The sequence below is a fragment of the Perissodus microlepis genome, chromosome 20 (genome assembly GCF_051167445.1).
Source record: "Perissodus microlepis isolate ML-2025 ecotype Zambia chromosome 20, ASM5116744v1, whole genome shotgun sequence".
NCBI lineage: Eukaryota > Metazoa > Chordata > Actinopteri > Cichliformes > Cichlidae > Perissodus > Perissodus microlepis.
The window spans coordinates 8,854,617-8,880,286 of NC_140480.1; the positions used below are offsets into that span (position 1 = coordinate 8,854,617).

A 25,670-nucleotide genomic window follows, 5' to 3' on the forward strand; every position below is an offset into this window, starting at 1 on the left:
ATTGGACAGCATACATAACTTGGTCGTCTTTAATAAATTAGTTAAATGTCCCTCGACCAGACCCTTTTGGTAGCTTTCAGCAAGTATTCTTGTGATACTTCTGGCTGAATATTTGATCACTCTTGGTAGATTTAAAATGCGTTAATTTAAATTGGTTTCCTGGAACAGACCCAGCTTTTATGTGTAGTCCACAAATTTTAAATAGGGTTGAGGTCAGGATTTTGGGAATGCCATTCTAATGTAATGACTGGTTACATTACAGTCAGTCATTAAACAGACCAAAACCAGGTTTGATTTGTGTTTGGGATCATTGTCAAGTTGTAAAACCCAACTGTATCCAAGTTTCAACCATTTAGATGTTGATCTGCTTCCACTATGTGCAACGTACCAGTACCACTGGCAGTAAAACAGCTCCAGAGCATGACTGTATTGTATTGTATTGTATTGTATCTTTATTTCAGACATATACAGAAAAAAACAATATATACACAAGTACACATACTTGCATTTACAAATACGAATATATATGTAAATACACACACGTATGTGCTCAGATAAAACAAAAAAAAGAAAATAAATAAAATAAAACAAAGTCTAAATGACATGAAATGACAATTATTAGGTCTGAAATGGAGTAGGAAGAAGTATAACATACTTATTAATCCCTACCCCATGATGATACTGCCACCATGCATGACAGCTGGGACAGAGTTCTCAGGTTTGACCTTTACTCTTGTCATTTTGGCCAAACCGGTCCTTTTTTGTCCGATCTGACCACAAAACCTCTCTCTGGAAGAGAGAAATTTTTCACCACAACTCTGACTGATTAGGCTAGCAGGTAGATACCTGACTTCTGCTGTACTGCTAGCACACTAAATGCATTAAGTGTTTGCTGATGTTGTTTCTGGATCCTATATTTCCACAGTGGGTAAAAAGCTTACTGGAATATGGGACGATGAAATGAACATTGTGTCTCCGGGCTAATTCTTTTCTAAGATGTCAAAAGAATTGAAGATATTTAGAGAACTCAGTGCTTTGTTCACATTTACACAAACGGGTTTCAGTTTTGCTATAGCCTCCCACTAATGTTGGGATTAAATAATTTGCAGTGCCTCAATAATGCTGTGCTTTTTATTAATAATAAGCGTTATAAAGTTATTTACACTATATTTACACTAACTAAATTGTAAAGCTGAATAATTAAATTATTCAAAAAAGAAATATTGAACAAACAAATCATTGTTGAAAAAAAAAAAAGTACTACTTTGAACTGGCAAATAAAACAAAAAGTCCTACACCTCTTACACAAATAGTTAAATATGTCATATGTATGTAAAGGCAGGGAATAAACCCAGAACTTCTATCCATGACACATGTTTGATATTATATTAAACTGGCTGTTATGTAAAGGCAACAGCATATTTGGGGTTGAGCTATACCATGTTTATTTGCAGCCTGGAGTAATACAGCTGCAGACTGAGCATATGTATCATCAGTGATAGATTTCAATAGTAACTGGAAGATAGTTTCAAAATGAAATTTAAGATGAGGGAAGAGTAGAGGGAGAAAAATAAAGGATATATATGTACAGTAGGACAAATCTTATTATCCAGCCAGCAGTGGGTGTTAAAACTAATACAGTACGAGTTGCATAAGCGGAGTGAATGTTGGTTTGCTCTGCCCTTCAGCAGCAACTTACTCGAGGGATTGCGCAGCAGTCGCTTTTATCTCAAGGTTGACTGGTTACTGTTTGGCAAGCAATAACACAAGGCTCATTTTTAAAGATCTGGTTTAAAATGAGTCTAAAGTAAGCAATCCCAGAACCCGTCTGATATCTGAACATCTGTTTTCATAGCTGCTTCTTAAAAGAAGAAGAAAAAATAGCTGAAAACAGTGGGATGTTGCATGAGGCTGGATGTACCTATCCACGCTGAATCACCAGTAGAAAATGGATACTCAAGTGTGTTTCTTTCATGTGTGTGTTTGCATCACTTAATCTTCAATTCAACATTCAATTAGTACCTAAGCTGCAAAATGGATTCTGCCTTTTGTGACAAAGCTGATCGTAACTTAAATAGGACATGATAGAAATTGGTTTCTTTTAGTTGACTCTGTTTGAACTGTGACTGAGACCAGAGTTAACTCCGTGTCTTCTGTACCTGATGTTGCGTCTCATGTGCGCAGGTTTGGAGCTCCTCTTCTTGGTTCCTGTCGGGGCCGAGGGAGGGGTGGGGCTTTGGCTTGCCGGCCTGGAGTGGGGTCTTGACCCGGGCTGAGAGGAGGGAGGGTGAGCCGGCGTCTCCGCCGTAGGTGAGGTAGATGGGGGAGGGGTGCACTGCCACACAGCAGGGTTGCCGCCCTGAGCCTCATTCTCGGAGCTGAAGGAGGCGCTGTGGGACTGGTCTGCAAGGGGAGGACAAGAACTGTCAATTCAGGTTTAGCAACAAAATCTGGATTATTAGCAGTTTATAAATCAGTCTTTCATAATAAGATTGCTAAGAAAATGTTTTTGCTATATAAACAATGCAAGAAGAAAATGAAGATGTAGCATCCAGTGCGATGAGTAAAAAAAAGTTTAAAACTCATACAATATAAAATAGATCCTGAATGGAGTTCCCACAGATCTTCACCTGCTTTGCAGTCTGAATTTAATGGTGATGTCAAACTGTTGCACATAAGAGACTGACAAACCACAGCTGTAACGCCACCATCTTAATTTTGTGCAGGTCAGAAGATTGAAGGGTTATTTACTTAACCTGTTAGTGATTTTAATGTTGTGGCTACCTGCTACTTCCCTCGTCATATATGGGGGGAAAACACAAAATCAAAAATCAAACTGTTTCAGGCGCTACTTTCACAAACGAGAAGCATGCAGCGCTAATGAAGGTCAGAGCCGCAGAGGATTTTGGAAAAATCCAATGTCTGCAAAGTCACAACAGCTGAAAGGCTTGTATAACAGAGTGTTTTATAATACTTTGATGACTCCGGGGAAATGGCGTGAAACAGCTTTATATCTCAAATAACTAAAATAACCTAATACATTAGAAACTTCCATATTCACGGCACTCATTATCATTAAGAGCTTTCTTTTAGCCATGTGGAGCCACCTCCTCTCTGTTCTCAGAAATGAGCCTACACTGAGCTGCACACCTATTAATAATAACTGCTGGTGTCATAAATCGTTAAACTATTAGGTGATTGCAGCAATCTCAAGTTGAGCGTGCTGATCCTCCCATTCGGTTGTTTTGTTCACCTTTTCTCTTTTGTGCTGGTAAACACATTTGTCCATGTACAGACAAAACAGACTGGAGCAACCAGGAATTGAAGAACTAACCTTCCAAATAGCAGATGACCTGGTCTCTCTGCTCAGCTAGCAGCTCCTAGCCGCCACAAATAATTAAACTTTATTTAAAAGGGTAAATATAATGTTGGTCACAAGTTTTGTTAGTAATTATTAGATTTTGTAGTTATTGCTTTTGAGCTTCTTTCCAATCACCGGTGGATGGCAGCCTGTCAGGACTTAAGTTTTCAAATACAACGAACAAAGTTCTTCTTAAAGCACAAGAGTCGAAACAGTTTTCAATCCAAAAAAATCACAACTGTGCTCCGATTGCTCAATTTCAATTCATCAGTGTTTTTTGCAAACTTGTCTTAAGTTCCACCTCTGTTTCTTCTACTCTCAATCTGTCTGGATTTCACTTTCACCTTTCTTCTTCTTCTTCTTCTCTCCTCCTCCTCTCCCTCTCAGTTGTTCTGCCAGAAACACACTGAACCAGATCTGGGGCTTATGTAAGAGCTGGATCATAAATATGGATGGCTTATGAAACACAAGACAGGATACACACACACACACACACATTTTAGAGGACAAGTGTTCACATAAGAATATGAATCAATACATAAATATCCAATGCACACATGGAAATGTAGATGGCATTCCAGCTAAGAATCTGCCAGGACAAACAAGGAAATGCTGCCCACACACACACACACACACACACACACACACACACACACACACACACGCACAAAGAAAGCATGTTCAGTGCATGATACCTGGCAGCATCAGAACGTGGACACGCATGTGCACGGGCAGACAGACACACATCCTTAACATAATGGAAAATGGAGGCTACTATGAGCTCACTGCGAATTGAAAAACAACTTACATAAAACGCCCCTTCAGTCCATCAGTGCGACAACAAACTTCTCGATCTGGCTGCTAATGACACCAGCTCATCTCAGCCCTTAGCGTGTCTGTGTGAGTGTCGTACGCTTGTGTGTCTCATGTTACCGCTAACAGTGAAATCAAGTTAAGAGCGGAAAAAACTCAATACAATCACAGCTTTCAAGGGTTCACAACCTTTTTGAGATTTGAAGATACAGACCACAGCCAGATTACAGATTTAAAAAACCCCAAAACAGGTCCAATATGAATAGAAATCAAATCAAAGTCAGTCAATACTTGAATTTATGACCAAACACTGGTAAACTCATTCCCAAAGCATTATGTTCCCAAAGCATGTTAATCATTATCTCAGCATTATATCAGTTTGTGGTCATATTAGCATCAGGTCAAAGCCCTGCTGAGCCAACCTGCTGCCTTACAGAACCAAAAGCCTGCAGACTGCACAGTGCAGACAGTAAGCTTTGAGAAAGGCATAAATGAAGACAACAAAGCACACTATAATAAAAGGAACTAAATGAAAAGTTCTTGACTTGAAGAGCTACAGTAGAAAATGAAACCAATCACATCTGTGTTGTCTTCAACCCAGTCACCTCAGCTTTTGGCTTTTTAATCCAAAGTTTTGACTACGTTCTTTCTACAGGCACCATACAAAAGCCAAGGAATCAGACACCCACTATGACGTCTGTTCAGTCGTTTGTGACTGACATCATTCTATTGTTTGGCTTTAACTGCTCACCTTGTTCACCACATGCTTTTTTTCCCCCTCCATTCACTCGATTACCCTGTCTACCCTGAATTTCCCTCCCTTCAACCTTACACAACAGTTATATAACAGATCCTGAAATGCACAGAGCCTCAACGTCACCACAAACACACACACTGAGGGGGTGGGAATAGCAAGGGAAATAGGAAAGGGGACAGAGATGAAAGTGAGGTCACGACTGAAAGGGAAAGACAGATGCACTTCAGTGCGAGACGGGAAAGACAATCACGGACATGTTAAAAAAAGCAAAACACGGTGGTGTTTCGCGCGCGCGCACACACACACACACACACACACACACACACACACACACACACACACACACACACACACACACACACACACACACACACACACACACACACACACACACACACACACACACACATTCTGGGAAGCAGGGTTGTTCTCTTCGGGGTCAAGAGGACAGGACGTTCAGGAACCGTTTGCCACAAAGACAAATATGATTTTATTAGTTGATAGACACACCCGCCTCCACACATGGCGTCACACTCGATTTGCGCACTACCCGATCTTGAGGTGACTGTGTTTATCTGAGATCTATTTCAAGTATAAAGTTTGCTTTCCATAACAGTGAATGAATGAGCAAGCGCGCACAAAGCTCTGAGGGCATATAAGGCCAGGGACTGGTATGCACTGCTGTGTTTGTTCTGCCCTCACTGATGCTGTGAAATCCATTGTACTAGCTCTGTCTGTACAGTGAGCAGTGTAAAGTGAAGTCAAATGAAATGAACAGTTCCAATGTTTTCCAGTGTGTGTGTGTGTTTTAGTACATATCATGCAGCACAAACTAATAAAATTATTGCAAATAAAACCAAAAAAAAAAAATAAAATAAAATAACAACACTCTGGCATAGCACACCTGTTTTCTCTTAAGGAATAAAAATGTGGTACATAATTGCCATTTCCAGTAAAACTTAAAGGGAGAATGAGAATTCACTGGAAAGGGCCATTAGCAGATTGGCTACAGTTACTGAGTCCAAACATTAAACGGCCCTTTAATGGTTTTACTGGAGAAATTCATCTTGTTTTTATGGGAAAAGGACCTCCGGTTGGCTTTGAGAACAGCTGGAAGACAAAAGGAGACGCAAACAGCATCCGGCTCATGGTGCTTTGCTGTTTGCCATCTGATAATGTGTTTATAATCTTGAAGGTTTGAAATGGCAAAAAAATGTAATTCTCCCATTTACTGTTTTTTAGTGCAGTGTCAAAGAATAAAGTACGTTTGTCTAAAAGATTACAAAAATAAACTTTACTGCAGAGATACTGTGATTTATTAAGTAATAACCGAAGGAATTTTAACAGTAGCAGGTTTGAACACAAGCTGCTATTCAGCCATGTCACTAGTTTCTAAGGGAAGGGAAAAAGATTGCACATCTACAGAATATTTATCCATTCTCTATATCCTCTCATCGTGTCACTAGAATATTAACTGTTTTTTGTGGGTTTAAACTCAACTTTGACAAATTAGAGATGTCAAGGTGAAAGCCGAGCTGGGACTTTAACATGAACAGAAAACAGAGCACCGTGCAACTGTAACAGCGTGTTTCACAGAGCAATCTGGAAGCTGTCACGATGAAGTGCCTCTCACATATACAGGAAGATGTACAGACCCATACACAGACTTGCGAACGCACACATGGGGGCAGAATCTCGTCGCATTACGGCCCGACAGGTTATACAACACGCTCGCATAAATGTGCAAAAATAACTTATATAACAGATAAACTGTTCAATACTCTCTGCCGAGGGCCCGAGAAGGCAAAAGCCTCTTGAATCATGCTTTGCTAACGTACACATGCGTCTTGAGTGCTGTGCACATAACTCTGTGAGGACGAGTTTGGAAGCACTCCAATCAAAATAGCCGGCGAAGATAAATGTCATCGGCTGCAGGAAGTCAGACACAAACATATTACATAATGCAATATGGATCGCAATTGCATCAAACGGCCTTTGCTTCGTGCCTCATCACCTGATTCCCTCCAGTATCAGCAACTCCTGCCAAACTGGTCACAGATTCAATTTCTCAGGTCTATTCTCCATTACGTCTAAAAACCAATAACCTGTCAGTTACAAGGAAGCAGGAAGTCCAGTTTGAGTAGCATATTACCATTTGGTGGCTTATTATTTCCATGCTACTTTCCACTTCAGCACACTAAAGATTTTATTTATGATTTCTGATGAAATGAACATAAATAAATCTCAACACTAAAGATTAGTGTTGCCATGAGTAGGAGAAAGGCCAATTGGTATTAAATAAAACAACTTGATATCTAAATAGTGGATGATATTCTAGATGTACAGTTTATTTCGCAACCTAATGACTTCACTTGAAGACAGAGGTTTACATGGCATGTGCTGTAATTGTAAAAAGTGGGGTTTGAAGGGTTTAGATGGGCAAACTAGGAGATCGCACCATGTCAAACAAACCCTTTTCTGCATTATTTTGGGAAGATTTAAAATCGGCACATATTGGAGAACACATATAGTCATACCAGCATATCTATACACATAGCAGACCAAATATGCTCACTCAAAAGAGCATAAACATGTGGTTATAGCTGTAAGAGTTTTGGAGGTCCATGAGATGTGGTAGACTTGCATATCTAACGCAATAACGACAGAGTTTGTCACACACTGAGAGCGTAACCCCAAGTGTCACACCAGCTTCTATTATCAGTATGTTTTAATTAAATGATTGCTTGGTTCATGAGAATCTGAAAACTCTTTCACTTCAGAACATGAGTTATAGCAACCCCCCCCACACACACTTCAAATGCAGTAACTACACAGTTTCAGTTCTGATCTAAATTCAGCATCCAAGACCCGCCCACCTAATTAAAAAAAACCCTCCCTTGTGCAGAAGGCCAGCTGAGGCGTTATCTCAAGGTGAGAATCAGAGTTGGAGAGCTGACTGTTGCTAGGTGACTGATTTAAACCATCAGTTTGCTGCGAAGCCACGAGGAGCAGAAAACAACTGTGACAATATGTGGGTAAAATTAGTCAAAGCAAAGTGTGAAACGTGGTGAAAGCTCAACCTCCGTCACGACAGAGCGGGGAAAGAAAGTAATTAAGTGTCTTGATGAAATGCTGACTCACCGGGATCAGCGAGCGTCACAGAGTGAGCAGCACCCGCAGCACATTTTCTAAGCCATTAATTCGTTCAGTTGGACACTCCCTGTGGGCTCGAGACCCAGCACTCCTCACAAAAGACAACACAACATGTTCTTGAGAGATATGAGCCTCGACAGAATGCAAGGCCACCGGCAACAGATTCATGGTTGGTGTGACCCCACTCAGACACGTGTCTGAGTGGGGTTGCAGAGAAGAAACATCTTCTGCTTACCAAGTTTATATAACCACATCAATGCATATAAGTGTTTATATAACTCTTCGCACTATGCTGCCAAACATACAAACGTAAGTGTGCCAAAGAACTCTGTGTGTGTGCGTGTTTAGTAAGTAAGTGGCAACTCCTAATGTGTCAATTTCTTAAAGTGAGGAGGCAGAAGAACAGGAAAGGTTAAAACTACAGGGTTAAAAAGAGTAACCAAAGAGAATTACCTACAAATATGTACTAACAGCAGTATAACGCATCAGTCCCCTCATAAAGTCTTGTTTTTCTCTAGAGCCATTAGTGGTACAGGCTGTTTTCTTGGCTCTGAAAAAACTGACAAGTTAGCGATGCCAAGGTTTTGCCCATAAGTGAGAAAAACAGATGGCGGACTGCAGATTCTTCTGTAGTCTGTCTTTGCTCCTCAAAAAAAACTTCTCTGGCAAAAAAAAAAGATGGATAGAAGTCTGGACCTTGAACTAAAACTGGGAGTAAAGATTGGTACTCTCCGAAGTCGTCGAGTACCATTTTCCCAATGAACTGACGATGACCCCAATTTAGTTTGAGATCCGACACCTGCATGAGATTCAATTGCATCTATAAATCATGACCTGAGACATCTGAGGGCGAGCTTAGAGAGATGCACACAAACACAGCCTCACACAGGAAATATGAGGTTCTGACCTACATACCAACTTCCATCAAGTCAGACATCCAAGGATTGGTGAGACCTGAGGATGTTTTTAGGGTCTAATGTCCTTTGAAGATTAAAACATTAAAAAAGCTTTCAATCTTTTTCTTGCCTCGTAAAAAGAAAGAAAGAAAGGCTGAAGTGGACAATCTGTCTGTGTCGCGACCCGTCATTGGCCAGCTGCTGTCTGTGTAAGCAGATTACAGATGATGGCACATATTTACTACTACGCGGTGGAGAATCCTCTGCGTCACACGTTTTACGTGCACAGAGACACAAACACACAGAGAGGACAAACTGTATTATTATTCAAACGTGGTATTCCAGGAAGTACATAGAAAATAGAAGAATAGAATATTTATAGTAACAGAGCATCTAAATGATTCATCTAATCGTCTCATTTAACGCTGTCCCGAGAGGCTAAGCTGGACAAGTGCTGGTGGAAAAAGAATCAATTTTAAACCCCTTTACCGAGAACCACAAATTCTCTTGCAGTTATTCAACATGTTTGGAAAAACTGCAATGTAAATTGTGTAACATCACAGACTTTTAAAATGCCTGTAAAACAGGGCAACTTTGTGACGCAACAAGAATTAGAGGCAAGAAGCAAGTAGTAAGCCATGCTTAAATAAAAATGCTTTTTTGTAACTGGCAAGTTTTATTTATTTGAAAAGTGAAAAGCTATTTGAAATTAAGTGGTTTTAAATGCAATTCATGTATTGATATTTTTTAATTATTATGGCTATTCCTGACCATTTTTTCATTACTTTTTTTTAAAATTAAACCTTTGTTAGAGTGCATACTAAACATTTGAGCCTACACTTGCTTTACTAGCTCATCATTCAGCGGTTGTGTATTATTCTCATAAGTCTTTATTCACTTTCTCCACTCCAAATGCAGCTCTGCATGAAATCAGAGATGCACCATCTTCATACTTGTCCTTTCCTGCTTCTCATTTTCACCCCTCCCCTTCCCATCTAATCCTGCTTCCACCTCATCGCACTCACCTGTCACTTGTTCTCCTCCTCCTTCGCTGGATTTCTTTCCTCATCAGTGAGTCTCACTTGTACACAATTGGCCCCATGCTGATATCCATTTATAAAACAATTTCTGCTGTCATTAGAAGCTGTAATTCCATCGGTCTGACTTGCAAGCTGATTACTGGCACGATGCTTCATATCAAACAACAATGTGCTGTACGTTTTCGCTGATGATGCTGATGATGCTGATGAAGGTTTATCCTCTACTAAAGAAATCCTGATCAGGACAAGCATAAGTGGATGGATGCATGGAGGGTATTTAGGTAGTCAAATATAAGAAACTAAAAGCTCGGGAGATTTTTTTTTTTTTTAAATAAGTGCTTATGTGTAAATAGAGATGAATGAGATGAAAACTTCACAGTCACACAGACCTATTGACTGATCCGCTACCCCGTGGGAACCTCCAGTCTCGAGGGAAAAATGTGCATTCCCCAACTGGTTGCTGAGTGTTTGCTGGAGGTTTGGAGAGGCTGTTGCAGCAAAAACTTGCTGGTGATTGTTTTGGTCACCGGCAGTCTGCAGCAGTCACCTGTAATTTGCATGGAAAACTTGTCTGCAAACACTTGCTAACCCACTAGCACAGTGGTAGTAAAGCTTGAAAAAGTGTAATACAAACAACATAATGCATAATGCGTTCACCTTCAAAGTAAATGTGTCGCCTTACCTCAGCAGCCAGCTCGTTTCAACTGGTGCTCCTTAAACTTCAAAGACAAATGGTCTCTATTCTGTTCTGGTTTCTTCACATTTTCACCAAAGCCCTCTGCTAATGACCAAAGAAATCACGAGGACGTCTTAGGTGCAGCACCATATATCTCTTTGTGGCCACAGTCGCATTCCACTACCAGCAAAGAGGTTGGGGAATACACATCTGCCAAGTGACCCAATTGAAAGATGGCCAATTATTGATCTCGCATGTAACTGGGGGCTATAGCAAGAAATAAAATGGTGAGAATGGGTACAAGTTTTTGTTTATTTTCACTTGTTTCTTGGCTGATGGCCTTTTTTGGCCTCCAATTTTCACTCAGGGCTAAGATTTTGCTTCACGCTAACTGAAAGCCGATGCAATTTGTAGAATTTCACTTGAAAATACAGGAGCATCACAAGTGAAGTGAAGGAAATCTTTCACTGCACATTTTTAAATGACAAAATGCAGAAATCAATCTAAAAAAATTCTTATTTCCTATGCTAGAGGTTCATATTTTTTTCTTTTAGTAGTAACCTGCCAGAAATCCAAGACCCTCTGAGCAAAAGAAATGAAACCATCCTCCTACTTGTTTAATCTGAGTTGGTATTGCAAACATAGCTTTAGAATTGAGATTAAAAATCGCAGTTTCAGAGAGGCTTGGAGATAAGATCTACCTTCATATAATGGCTGCTAAATTACACCATCAAGTGTGATTTAGGCTTGGCTTGTGGCACAATTATTCAGAGATTCCTAGTAAACTAGAACATGATGGAAAATATGTTAAAAACTGACAAACTCAAAACAAAAAGTTTGATTGTTATCAGAAGTAAATAACAGCTTCCAGTTCAACATACTGTTTCGAGTGGAAACGTAAATAACGGATCCAAACTGGAGATGGGTCATTGATGAATATGTTGACAAGGTCAGTCTGCTGTGTAAAGAGTTAAAGTATACAAAAGACAAAACTTCTGTTTGTATTCAGGTGGAGGTCCAATAAGACGACCTGCTTTATTAAATGACTTCCTGGCTTTCTCATTTACGCAGTCCGAGTCTCACAAAGGGAAAAAGTTGCTCCCCAACAGACAGCCAGGCCACCGCCGCTAAGGCTGGTCCGACGAGAAGGGACGCTTATGTAACTGCTGCCTCTGGCTGTTACACAACCAGCATGTTCACAAGAATCTCACGTCCTCCACACACACACATTAAAAGATGTAACGCATTGCAAGAACACAGAGCACACTCGCAAGAGCTGATGGTCTCACAGTGACGTTTAAAGAACATCTAGACTTTGAAACACACACAGAGCGATGAGTGTGTCGGCATGATTTTCCACCTCGCTCCTGCTGTTCAGCAGCGTCCGTGCTGTTCTCTTAAGGCAAGGAGAGTGTCAGAGATTATTTAAGGTGGCTGGATGGAGCACAGACAGTGACGCTGGTGGACAGACTGCTTGGAAGAACATACCAACAGACAAACTATAACCCAGAAAATGCAAAACTCTTAAACTTGGCCTGACAGTTACAGCTAGGGTATTATTTCTGCTTTTTCCATAGTTGATGACGGATGGAATAATGTCTTGTTCCATCTATTCATCCACCTTATCAGCATCTGCTTATCCAGGTAAGAGCGTACATTAACCAGGAATTCCCAGATCTTCCTCTTCCGATTAACCACCTGCACGCCGTCAAAAACACATCACCTAAGAGAAATCCAGGAGGCATCATGTCTGAACCACCTTAACTGGCTCCTATCAATGCAGGGGAGGAGTAGCTGCACGCTGTATATGCTTTTATAGTCGTTCACTCACTAGCAACAGATCATGGCCATGGTATCAGGTAGATATATAGTCTGTAAATGATTTCTTCTTCTGCAGTTCTAAACCTTTATATGGTCATGTGACCAAATCAGAGATCTAGGCATCTGTAAATGATCATCAGTGCAAATACATCATTAACTTCCTGCTAAATTAGAGCAATTTATAAGCTCATAGTTCAAATAAAAATATCGTCTCACTCGCTGTCTCTGTATTTTTTTTGTTGTGGTTTATTGACCCCACCCAACCAAATTACAGGCAAATGCAGGAAAGTTTCTCAAAGTTTTTAAGCTGTTCTCCCAAAAGACTGACCGAGATTTAACTGGGTTACGTGCTCGCCATGAGGACGAAAATAAAATCTCAATACTAATGCTGAGCAACACACACGCACGCGCACACACACACACCTCTCTTATGTAAGACACTGCCCTGAATGAGTTATTAAGGCTGCTTTATTAGAGCGATGCAGGTGAGTTATGAAATGCTCCTGTTGGCAGCGATTCCGACGAGTGTGTCAGAGAAACGATGAGGCGGTGAGACGAGAAGAGAGAGAGGAAAAAAAGGAGGTGGAGAGACAACGGCCATGTGATAAAGACGGCACAGCAGAGGGGGTGAGACGAGGTAGAACAGGCTGTTAGTAGGCCAGTGTGTCACTGCTGCTGGGGAGGGAGGCAGAGGAGGGAGGAGGAGGAGGAGCCAGAGGAAAAGGAGAGAACGTCGGGATGGTGTGTGCTGGTCACACTATAGCCTGTTACATAAAACCCTTATTGGCAACAGTTTGCACACAGTGTGTACTTTCAGCCTCTGAACACCCTGTGAGATATCTTCTGAGCAACCCAAAATCTTAACACTTCGGCACACAATGAGAAACGTTTCAGCTAATGAACTACCGGTCACAGCTCCTCCGGAGGTGGAAAGAGAGCAAAACTCACGTAACCATTTCCCATTACTCCTCTTTCAGTACCAAGAAACATTTCATATTGTGAAACGCTTCAAGCTACACCGCAAAAGCACTGTTTTCTCTTCAACCCATAACGACTATTTATTTACACATCAATACAAGTAAAATTTATGATTGTGAAGTCGTTATTAAAGAGACGGAAACAAATCACATTTTATAATCCATCCGTTATTCTTCCACTAATTCAATCCCGCCTATTACAGGACGACAGGCCTGGTACACACTGGAAACATCGCCAATCTATCGTAGGGCTGTTTTATAATTATTTGTATATCATTTCAGGGACTTGTGTCTCTATACATTTACCACTCAGGTTGTCAAAAAGAAGCTGAATAAATGATCACTGCAGACTGAAAAAGCATCTTTAGATTTCTAAGTTCGTTGTAATCTAGCCAATATTTAGTAGCAATGTGAAATAATGTAACCGGTATTGGCTTAGTGCAGGCACCACACCCATGACGTTCGCTATCTGATCAAAAGACTTTTGAACTGTAACATTATACAGCACTGCGGCCATTTAATGAGAGACAGAGAGAATAACTGGGGATTAGATGAGGTAAAACAGGACTTGGAAGTGCAGCAGAGGATACACACAAAGTTAAAGAAGATCTCAAGTTTATGGGGTATAAATTCCTAAAAAGGAAATCTGCTACCTGCTTTAAGCTATGGTCAAATTCTTTAAGACTTGAGAGAGAGGAGGAGTGAGGCACTCGGAAAAGTGTGGATGGGAGAAAGATGAAAAAGAGAGGTCACTCGAACCTGGAAGGGGAAATTTTACAATAAAGAGAACAAAGAAAACTGCTGTTTGACAGGAGGAACCAGAAAGATGAAAGAACATTTAATAAAAACTGCTTTTTGACAAAGAGAGCATTAGCCGTGTGTCCATCCTCAGCACCGGGGCGTTATGAAAGCAATCAGACTGCACGTGCTCCTGGTGCTTGGCCCGGACTCCAGTGCTGGCCTGAACAGGACGGGTTGTTCCTGCCCGGCATGCTGAGGCCAATTACGGCTGAACAGAGCCAGCAGTGCAGAATGATGGAAGAACAATCAGTACAAGCCCGTTCCTGTTTTATTGTACGACAGACTTTTTGCTGCTATTAAAATGTCAAATTTGTTTTCTTTTCACGGGAAACCCTCTCTCCACTGACGGACGCACTGTTCTCAAATACACGCACGCACAACAGATTTAGGGAAACAGTGTGTCCTATTCTTTTTACCCTTCGTCGCTATTTGACACAATCTGAGACATGACGAGGTATCTAGAGTCTCTTTTCATAGTGAGCCAAACGCCCAGAGCGATCCCATGAATTACGAGCACGCAGACAGTTATTTCTCCATAAAGGATTTTCTGTGAACGTTTTTCAAAAGGGAACAAGAGGAGAGTCAGTGGGCCGTGGTGCTCGCTAAGCAAAATTAAAGCACTGTTTTTAAAGTCTAAAAAAAACGCTTACGTGATCAGGCAGGTCCTGAATTATGAGCTGGTGACCTTTTCCGGAGACCTTAACAGTACCTGTTTTAATCTCAACAACTGCTGTTAAAACGTGTAAAAATCCCTGCAGCTGCACTGTTTTGTCTTTTTACTGCAGAACATTGGGCATAAAATGAAACAATGACTGACGTGACGCATAACTTTACCTTGAATAGTTACATTCCTATTGGGCACACTGCGGGAAGCCATTGTTTGCCTAAAGTGCCCCTGGAGGGCAGTGTCTAATTTATCGGAGGTTTTGGCATACGTGCAAAGACATCCGGACCAAGATTTCCGTTCACTGTTTGCAAATGTACATGGATCTTAAAAAACTACTAAAAAGCAGAACAAGGACAATCTAAATATGGAGCTTTTAGGGCCACTCTGGATCCTACTTCATCCACACGATCACATGTTTTTAATATCTGTGAGTCAACTTTAAACTGAGTGCATGTGCAACAAGACTCACAAATCATTGCACTGTGCATCTAAATTCAGTGAAGACAGCTTCAAATTAAGACTTAAAATCCTGATCTGACTGAAAACAAACTATTAAAGTTGATCTAACACAAGATTTGAAGTTTCTGATTATCTTGTGTTTGCTGGATAAACAGATGAAGAAATGTGAACGAACTCAGAGCCTTCATTTTCATTCATTCCAGCTACAGCCGTTTACCCCCCTAACCCACTGGTCTGCTGAACCATATATTTTCCTGCCTCCACATGCTCACACTTCCAGCATGGCCCGATCCTACCCCCGTCCGCCAATCACAGCACTGGCATTGGTTTAGGTAACTGTAGAGACAGCCAATCGGAGGCAGGAACTGAGATGACAACAGAGAGAGAGGCAGTGGACACGAGTGGGAGAAAGACCGGCTGAAAGATGGAAGGAAGATAAGAAAAATGGGACGAATCGAACAGAGACAGCAGCAATTGTAGACGGCGACTGAGAAGAGAAAAATACGATGAAACCAGAAAAGTAAATAGAAAGCGTGCTCAGATAGACTACACACGCCTAAGGAGGTATAGATCCAGTGTTACACAACAATGTTAAGTAACTTAACGACCCTCAATCAACAACTGCTGCACATTCTAGTCAATTCTTAGCTGGTTTTATAACATCAAAGTTCCCCATTTCTCATCATCTTGCAGCTTCTAACTCATTTCCCCCCTCCGTGCACCTCTTCTCTGGCTTCTCTTCATGCTGCCTCTCCTGAAACAGGATGCAGAAAGGAAGCACCTCTGCAGCCAAGTAACACTGTTCGTTATCTCATCAGATAAACTTCAGCGTACGCGTGAAGCTCTCTGTGTGGCGTTTTCTTCCTGTTCTTAAAGCATTCATAGCGCACACATTTACGCACCTCCATATTTTCCCCTCATTTCTTTCTAACTTTCTCCCCAAAGATTAATCGCTTCCACAACCTCAACACGGTTCAGGCGAATTATGTCACCCACCTGCAAATGATTCCGATTCATCCAGAAGCAGCATGGTTATCAGAAACAGAGGAAAAGCTGGTATCTTCTGCCTCCCTGTCACACTCTCAAAATTGCTTCCCCTTTCAAGGAAAAAAAACTTTTAAAAAGAAGTGAGGAGGAGGTGGATCTTCCCTCCTCTTAGCCTGGCTTTACACTTAGGTGGGCTTTAAATTGACTACCTCAGTAACTGACTGACTCTCTGACTACTGGTCCACCACTGTGTGCTCCTTTCTGGTCAATAACAATGTGAATGTGAGGCAGAGGCAGCTAGGAAGGCTGGCAGCTGAAAACTTACATAACCCTTCATGCTGGAGCTGGGGCCCTGCTGAGGGGGGACTCCTACCACCGATCACCCTTCAATCTCCTCCCCTCGCTCAACTAAAGCTAAAAAAAACCAAAAAAACTGTCATATTAAACCACTCCCCCATAAACAGAGTCAGGAATACAAAGCATGCACAGAATCAGGAACCATTTAAGTGTTCGTTGATGATTAAAGGCGTTACAACATCTCAGCAAGGCTTATAAAAGTTGTTGCCTCAAAGATCAAATTACACATACATGTACACACAACCACACGTCAGAGGATTAACACGCATTACAGTGACTTTCATAGACTCTCAAACTTTAAACACCTAGTGAGTGATAATGGCCATTATAACTTTTACTGCACTTCAAGGCCCAAGGTGCACTCACATAAAGGAGACGTTCTGATGCGTCATTTGGCTTTCCTGCACTAAACAGATCCCTCGAGATCAGTCTAATTTTACTGATCTCTAATTCTATATCAGTTTACTTTGTGGGTCACAAACTCATAGCTTAGTTTGATTTTAAGTGGGGCAGACTGGTGAAAAACCAGTTTCTGTCAGTGAAATGAAGTTTACAAATTAAATCCCCTGAAATATCATAATATAAGAAATAATGCAATTTCAACAATGCGTCTCAGTTTTTCCACACGACAAAAAAAAAAAAAAAGCTGTTGTAGTAAATAACAGAAATCTGTCAGCATGACTCTTTGGGCTTAAATTGTAAGAAATAAATGTTTAAATTTACAGAACACTATCTTGTATCCTGGTCGCTCACATGATCCTGTAGTTAGAAAACAGAAAGTTTCCGTTAATTCATAGAAAATGTCAAATTTTTTGACTCCTTGTTAAAAAAAGTTACATTTCTAAAGTCAATATAGAAAGCACAGCAATTTTTCTGTTATTTAATTGTTTATCTATTACTTAATTACTTTTTGTATAGTATGAATAGTCAGTGGGGAGGTCTTTATCCACCATAAGCTGCAAAACTTATTAAAATACACTAAAAAGTAAAAATATGCCCTCCTTCATTTTCCAAAAGAATCCAATGGGCTGGATTGGATTCTGGCATCCAGGCCTTGTGATTGACACCCCCGGTCTTGAGGAATACATCATGGAGAGATATGATTGGACATAAAAAATATCGAGGCAATGCACAATAAGGGTGTTTCAAAATAAGGTGAGAGAGCAATGCTGAAGTAAACTGCTGCAAATCTATAAGAGAATATGTTTATTTTTATTGCGCTCTATTTTTAATGTGTACCATCAAAATACACCTATTTATATACTAAGCGCTTACTGATGCTGTAGTACAGCGGTCCCCAACCTTTTTTGCGCCATGGACCGGTTTATGCCCGACAATATTTTCACGGACCGGCCTTTAAGCTGTCGCGGATAAATACAACAAAATAAAACTAGTACCGGTACCGAAAAAAAGAAGATTTATTCATAACACACGTGAAAAGACCCAGGAAAACCGAGTTAGCGATAAAAACGATAACAAAATAACGCTGGAAACCGATAAAAACCCTGAAAACCATACATTTCACACCTGAGCCTCAACTCTCGCGGCCCGGTACCAAATGACCCACGGACCGGTACTGGTCCGAGGCCCGGGGGTTGGGGACCGCTGCTGTAGTATACTGAAGGAAACATGGAAATTAGTGAAATTAACTTCACTGACTGAATATTCTAATAGTATTCAGTCAATAAATTCAAATAATCAACAGTTCTTTTAAAATCTGTGCTAAAGTTTTGGAAATCCCACCTGTTTATAACAGATCTGAAGCCTCTGAAGATTAAATAAATACTTTAGTGAACCATTAACTTCACACAGTTCCACACAAAAACAACACCCGTTCATAGGCATCTCCCCGCTCCCACGTGAGATTGTTTTAAGTGCTGGACAAGTGACAGAGTCGGGACCCTGTGGTGACCCCACTGTGTGTGTGTGTGACAGAATAGAGAGCGTAGAGGAACGCCTCTGCATGTGTCAGCATCTCTGAAACGCCTTCAAAATAAGATCAAAGCTCACATCATCCATTACTGTACACACAGAACCCTTACATGTGTTATAAGTAGGGGTGGGGGAAAAAAATCGATACTGTGTAGTATCGTGATATTTTGTTTGCTAATAATGTATCGATACAGGGACAGCAGAAATCGATATTTTGTTACAAAAAAAGTTTTTGTGGACTGGAACATGCTCTGACTTCAGAGCATGTTGATCCTTTTTCTGAGCAAGAATCCTTCACTGTCCAAATATGTTTAACTTTTTTTATGGCAGCAATAAACATGACAGTTTACTTATTTTAATTTAAGACATGTTTTATTTTAATTAAGTTTAAAACTTTTTTATTTAATGTAAAATTATATTTTGTTTTAATTTACTTTCAAATTCTTCAGTTGCTGAAGGGGCTGCATAGTTTTCACAAATTGCATAGTTCAGAATAGCTATAATTGTACCAGATGGTTGCATTCAGTTAAGTTGGACTAGACTGTAATACAAACCGTTCAGTTTGTCAACAATAAAACTGACTGAGATGAGAGAAAGACTGAGTGCGAGACTTTGATATTAGATAAAATGAATATTGATAAAGTTTACCTTTATGTACAGAATGTGAATATCGCAAAATATTTTAAAAAATTGCAATAATATCGTATCGTGCGTTAAGTATTGTGATAATATCGTATCGTGGGATGTATGGTGATTCCCACCTCTAGTTATAAGACTGTCATTATTACTTCATATGCGGTTTCTGCTAAGAAACTCAAAACTGTTACACATTATATTACACATATTTTATAAAGACAGTCCAATACTTAAAACCGATTGTTTACTGTTATACTAAGAGTGACCTCAGTAATAGAACGCCTTCGAAATGTGTCGTTTTACCTTCCACACATTTTTAAACGCACACTGAAACATATGATAAGTTTATTTGTGGATCTGAAACACTGTTGAAATCACTGAGTGGCAAACTCATATCTATTTATATGGAGTAGAGTAAACAAGCAAATGTGTCTAATTTCTACAGCTAATGAATCCAATTTGTTACATTTTTTAACAGACCTGAGGGAACACTGTTATAAAAACTTACAGGAAGCCCTTCATCCTGGATTAGATGGCTTATTACCCCAAAGACTGGAAGCTACTTATACTTTACAAAAACTGATTTAGGACGAGACACTTTTACATCAACCTCAAGAAGAATAAAAAAAAGTGAATCAGAAACAAAAAGAAAGTCTTACATAAATAAAATGACACAGAAGTCCTTGAAACTTGAGGCAAAGATACTTTTTTGGGGCGGGCAGGAACAGGAACAAGGACAACCCCTGTGTCTATTTCATAACATGCCTTATGAAACCTCTGAGCTCTGCTCTGCCTCAACAGCCCAGCTAAAGACTTGGCACTGCACCACATATAGGTCAGTATGATAGAATGTGTCTGCATTCGTACTGATAAAAAGACAGAGCAGGAGATATTACTGGGCTGACTGAGAGATTACAGAACAAAACACACGTGTGTGGACGAGACCAGAGAGAGAAAGCGGTAGAAGGAATCTCACACTGAACCAGTCAGTCAAAAGGTTTCAGTTACTCACCCATGTCATGTGGCTGCAACTTTCTGTATCCTAGTCTGGTAAGAGATTCATGCCTCCTCCTTATCACTCTCAGAAACTTACTCCAATCTGTGTGTGTGCTCCTTCTTCATACAGCTTACACACTTCCTCTGTTCTGTCTGAACCGAGCGTGTCAAAGTGTGTGTAGGTGTCTGTCTGTGTGTGCGCGCGCGTGTGTGAGTCACCCAACACCTAGCCTCGTCGCGCAGCTTTACCGGCGCTCCACTGAGGACAGAAGACCATCGGGACAATTACAAAACAATGAGTCGTTGAAAACTGCCCCCGACCGCCGTACGTAGGAACACCCCCGCAACGCCACTGCGCAGCTTTTCCTGTCTACCTCCTCCCGCCTCTCTCTGCTTCTCCCCTCCCCCAGCCAACCGACACAGGAGCCAGTGTGTGATGTCAGCAGGACACACCCACTCAAGGGAAGCTGCCTTAGGTAACAAGGGTAATGGGGTTCAACCAGGAAGAGATGGACAGAGATGAGAAGATGAGAGGAAAAGAAGAGGATGAGAGATCAGGAAAGGGGGAAGAGGAGTGAACGAATGTAAAATTATCCCTCTGATAGTTTATGGCAGTTTTTATTGTGCTGATTCTGTTTTGCCCCAATGAAAATGAAAATGAAATCCTTCAAAACTGATGTCAGAAACATTAGATTGGAGGATCTCTCTCGGTGTCCAAAAAGCACACAATTTATACGATCGAATATGAATTTGTTTATTGGTTGGGATAGACTGGCGCCTAATTTAGTAGTAATAAATGTGTAAATACAGATCTGACAAGCTAAAACGGTAACATATAATCACAAATCCATTTCAGCCTGATTTATGATTGTGGACAGAGAGGGGAGGCGATCAATATGAACCGATAGAGAGAGTGATGCTGGAGCCAAACTATGGCTGCAAGATGCAAAGCTGAAACAAGGAGATGAATAAAGTCATGTGGTACAACTTTCTGTTTGGAAAATTCTTTTTTTTTGGCTCCTCGGGGCAGCATCGCACATCATTAACACTAATAAACACATCGTAAACACCGCAGCTGCAACAAATGGCAAATTTCAGTGACACATAAATGCAAACACTGTCAGTGCAGATGAGACGAACTGTGGGGAGAAGTAAGAACCATGGAGGTGGGGGAAGAAAAACACAAGCCTGACAGGGTGGAGGACAAGAAAGAAGGGATGGAATAGAAAATGGCCAGATGTGTAATTAAAGGACAAGAAAAGTGGAAGCGCATGATGACAAGAAGGGGAAGGGGCTGTTTCTAAACATTCCTGAACCTATATTGGTCGTGTGGGATTACCCTTCACAGATCACACACACATAAGGTGAAAGGTCATAGCCCAGTCACATGGTTACACATACTAACCCACATTGTAAGGAAGTCTGGGGGGGAGGGGCAGCAGAATTGGAAATAGCGAGGTGGGGGAGGAGAGAAAGAGCAGGCAGTGACAGCTGGAACGTGAAGCCAGGACTGCCTGGGAACAAACGAGTACGCTCCCGCTCGCACACGCTCACCTTTGCCACACTACCACAGTTGCGGTATCTACCCGAGCTTGCACTTCCCTGTTTACATAACCCAGATTGACCAACAGAGGGAGGAAAGAGAGAGAGGCATTTGTGCCTCGCTGTTTTCCATCTTCATATTCTGTTTGGCCAGGAGCTAGATGAAAAACTGAGATCCTTTGTGTGTTTGGAAAATCGAATGATATACGTTGGATTGATGTCATGAACCATTTAAAGCGTTGTATTTATGTCGATGATAAAAGCAGATTGGCAGATAATCTTTTTTTATTTTATTCCCGAGTAGTTTGATCAGCAGGAAAGTAGACTGGAGGATATATTCTAAACGCTTTTAACAATAAATAAATATATCAACCACCTTGTTATGCCATAATGTTACACGGCATGACCCATTTTATATAACAGAAGAAGAAAAGCAGCCTTTTTAAATCCACCCAATATTATAGTCTCACACTAAATGCATGTGTGTTCAGTGCAAAGTCTGGAGACAGCGTTGTTGCACAGTAAACAGCACCAAGTTTAAGAAAGATTGAGAGAAATCACAAGCTTCTGCTAACAGGGGAAGATTATAGCTGTTAAAAGATTAGAGTCCCAGAGTCAACAAAGAAGATAACTGCATGCATTTGACGTCTATATCCACACAGATTTTTTTTTTTTTTTGCATAAACACTGCTCTATCACCATTTTTATACACATGCTGAAAGTCAAAACTCTTGTGTGCGTCAACCAACCGAGGTGGATTCAAGAAAGAAAATGCCTGTTGAAGTCTAATCAGACGTTAGCTAGTCTTTCTTCTTCTTCTGTCGGCTTCATGGTACCAGAGTAATTCGTTTTTAGACTTTTTCTCTTCGGTTTAGTTTAGCGTCATTGTTTTACATGGTTGGTGTTTAGTTTAGTTTTGATTCGTTTTCAGTGATTTTTTTGGCTTTCTTAGTTTTTATAATAACGAGGACATTTGATAGAGACAAATTTTTCAAAAGCTCAGAATGGATCTTAAAATAATCACAGCATTTTTTAAAGGTAGATCACGTAAGCGAGATGATTTTTTACTTCATTTATTTTGCGAGTACACAATATGTTCTGGAGTAGCTATTTTCAAAAGTCTATTTTATTTTATTTTATTTTATTTTATTTTATTTTGGTTAATTTAAATGTTTCTTTACCCTAGTTTTAGTTTTAGTTTAGTTTCAGTTGACCTAGTAGCAAATCTGTGTGATGTCATCTGAGAATGGTGCAACAAATAATTTCTTCCATTTACTGCTCGCATATGTGCATCATGTGTAGTTCCTGCATGCTCTATTCTGAAAACTCACCTTTTCTAAGCCACATGGAGTATTTCCAGTAGTGGGAGTGTGCATGAAGTGAACCGTTTCCTACTCTGAGTTATATTACAGAAAGGAAAATGTGTGAAAAAATGTCCAGCCCTGAGACTGCCAGAAGGTCTTGTGTGAAAATGGCTTATGAGGCAGGTGCATATGCAGACTCATATGCATAGAGATATCCACTTATCTGCTTTACTGATGTAATCAGCACAGCCTGCAGTACCTAAACTTTCAGTGTAATCAGTGTCTCCCATTTACCTGTTATTCAGAGTTGGAGCAAAGTCAGTTCTATTTTGGTTCCTTTTAAGAACCAGCCAACATATCTGAGAAGCAGACATCATGTTGCAACAGAAGCTAATTAGCATGAGACAGCAGACAGAATCTTCTTCAGAAGCCACAGGCCCACCAGAGGTTACAACAGTGACTTCTTAACAAATCTGACCACAGTCTGCTAAACTGGGGACCCATCACTTCCCTACTCTGACATATAGCACAGGTGCTCCTCAGGGATGCACCCTAGGCCCACTTCTCTAATCGCGGCCAACCAACCGACAAAATCAACTTAGTCATTGTGTTTTCAGTTGAAACCACAAGATTAATACACAAAGGAGATGAGTCTGCCTACAGGGATAAAGACTGTAAACTGTCATAAAGGTGCTCCAGCAGGAACCTGGCACTCGACACCTTCACACTACAGAAAAGCTTCTATCACAATGACATCAAAGTACTGAACTCTAGATCTGCACTCTCACCACTCAGAACATTGTAAAATATTGCTAAAGACTATGAAATTTTTTTGTTTGTCCACACGTACGTTGACAAAATAAAGGCTTTTTATTCTATTCTAATTGGTGTGGTGTCATGCTGCTGCAAAATGGTTGGCTACATTGGTCGTAAAGTAGCCCTGACGTTAACAACCTAGCAAACCGTAAAGGTTTCTGTGACTTGATTGGCAGATTAATATAAACATTTATTTGAACAACAAACTTGGTTTGGGCCATTTCAGAGACCTGATGATGCTATTGGTAGACTATGGTCAACTAACAACAAATAGATTCAAGTTGGAAATGGCTTTTTGTTATTGAGCCAAACACTGATAAACTGGCTAAACCTTTCCTTTGTTTGTACAAAGTTGCCACAGATATATGACATGAAAAGATATTGCAATGCATATCCTTTCATTATCATCACCCATAAGTGGATGAGATGAAAAAAAAAAAAAGCTAAAGAAAAAAAAGATATTTGGAGACTTAGCTAAAATCAAATTTGACACAAGAACTGTGCTGTTAGACATGTCACAAAGAATTTAGTTAAAAAAATATGTTGAAACACATGATGTGCCCAAAAGCCTTTGCATATATTTAAAACATCATAGTGCAAAAAAAAAACAGTTAGACATAGCCATGAAGAGGCTGTGATTGCACTTCTTTTAATTGCGGCAATTTACACTTTTGCCTTTAGACACGGTTATGCAACATGTCTATGAACTTTAATTTTTGAGCATAGTGGACTCTTTAAGGTTGGAGAGAGGGACTTGTGACTAGAGGGATCAATCCTACTGAGGAATATAAAAGAGCGATTAATTCTCCATCATTACCTCCTCCAAGGGGCTGTTTAGGCAATGTTACACTCAAGGAAAAGATCTGGTTTGGTTCAGACTTTAAAATTAAAATATGACATTTGTTAATTCATTAAAATGATACTTGGTAAAACAAGAATAGTTCAGTAGCCACACGGGAACTACTCAATTTATCTAACGATGAATGAATTCACATCATGTTTTGTCAGCTGTTGTTTCGAAAGGACAAGAAAAAAACTCTTATCACCATCATCTCCCACCAAACAAGGGAGACATGTAGAATCAATGCAAAAACACACTGGAGTGGTTCTGAAAACACGTGCCGGCCTAAAAAGTTACAAAGACATTTCATTTTGGTCTTTCTTTTAATTTAACCAAGACTTCCTAAATTCCTAAATTGCCCTCTTGTGGCACTCTGGTCATTTATAATGTAAAAACACCAGGAAATCCTCATCTTTGATGAAGCCATGACAGCTTATTTCCAATTTTGTAAATAAGTGAGACATTACATGGTTTAGATATGTGTGAAAATGATTAAATCCAAAGATATATCAGGCAAAAAAAGTCACACCTGGATGTAACTAAATTAGGTAAAAGCCTTACACTGAATATGTGATTATTTAAAGTTTCAGCTGCCACTTTGTTATTTAACCCTTACTGATGAAGTTGATGTGGAAGCCGTTTCCTGTGGTTGCACACGACATGTTACTCTGTTTTAGAAATGATCGGTCTAGATTAAGCAAAGTAAACAACGATGGAGATTGCTGTAACTTCAAAAATTGGGAATGTCCAATATATTATTAAAACCTGGAAGGATAGCAGTGAACAACCATCTTTCAGATCATTCGATCTGAATGATCATGATCGGAGATATATAATC

The 25,670-nt window shown here is 40.2% G+C and overlaps 1 protein-coding gene across 3 annotated transcripts in view; it reads right to left on the reverse strand.

Moving 5' to 3' along the window:
* Window positions 1–25,670, reverse strand: part of LOC146364088 (helicase ARIP4-like) — a 76,530-nt gene that overhangs the window by 17,488 nt on the left and 33,372 nt on the right. Inside the window, exons 1-2 of one of the 3 annotated variants that reach the window (XM_084916059.1) lie at window positions 20,346–20,544; window positions 2,160–2,403 (exon numbers count right to left, since the gene is read on the reverse strand). In XM_084916059.1, coding sequence (XP_084772185.1) covers window positions 2,160–2,403; window positions 20,346–20,349 — 248 coding nt within the window. In that variant the 5' untranslated portion in view covers window positions 20,350–20,544. Of the gene's footprint in view, window positions 1–2,159; window positions 2,404–16,417; window positions 17,005–20,345; window positions 20,545–25,670 lie in introns of those variants that run through there. The other 2 variants (XM_084916057.1, XM_084916056.1) reach the window with 2 other exon arrangements.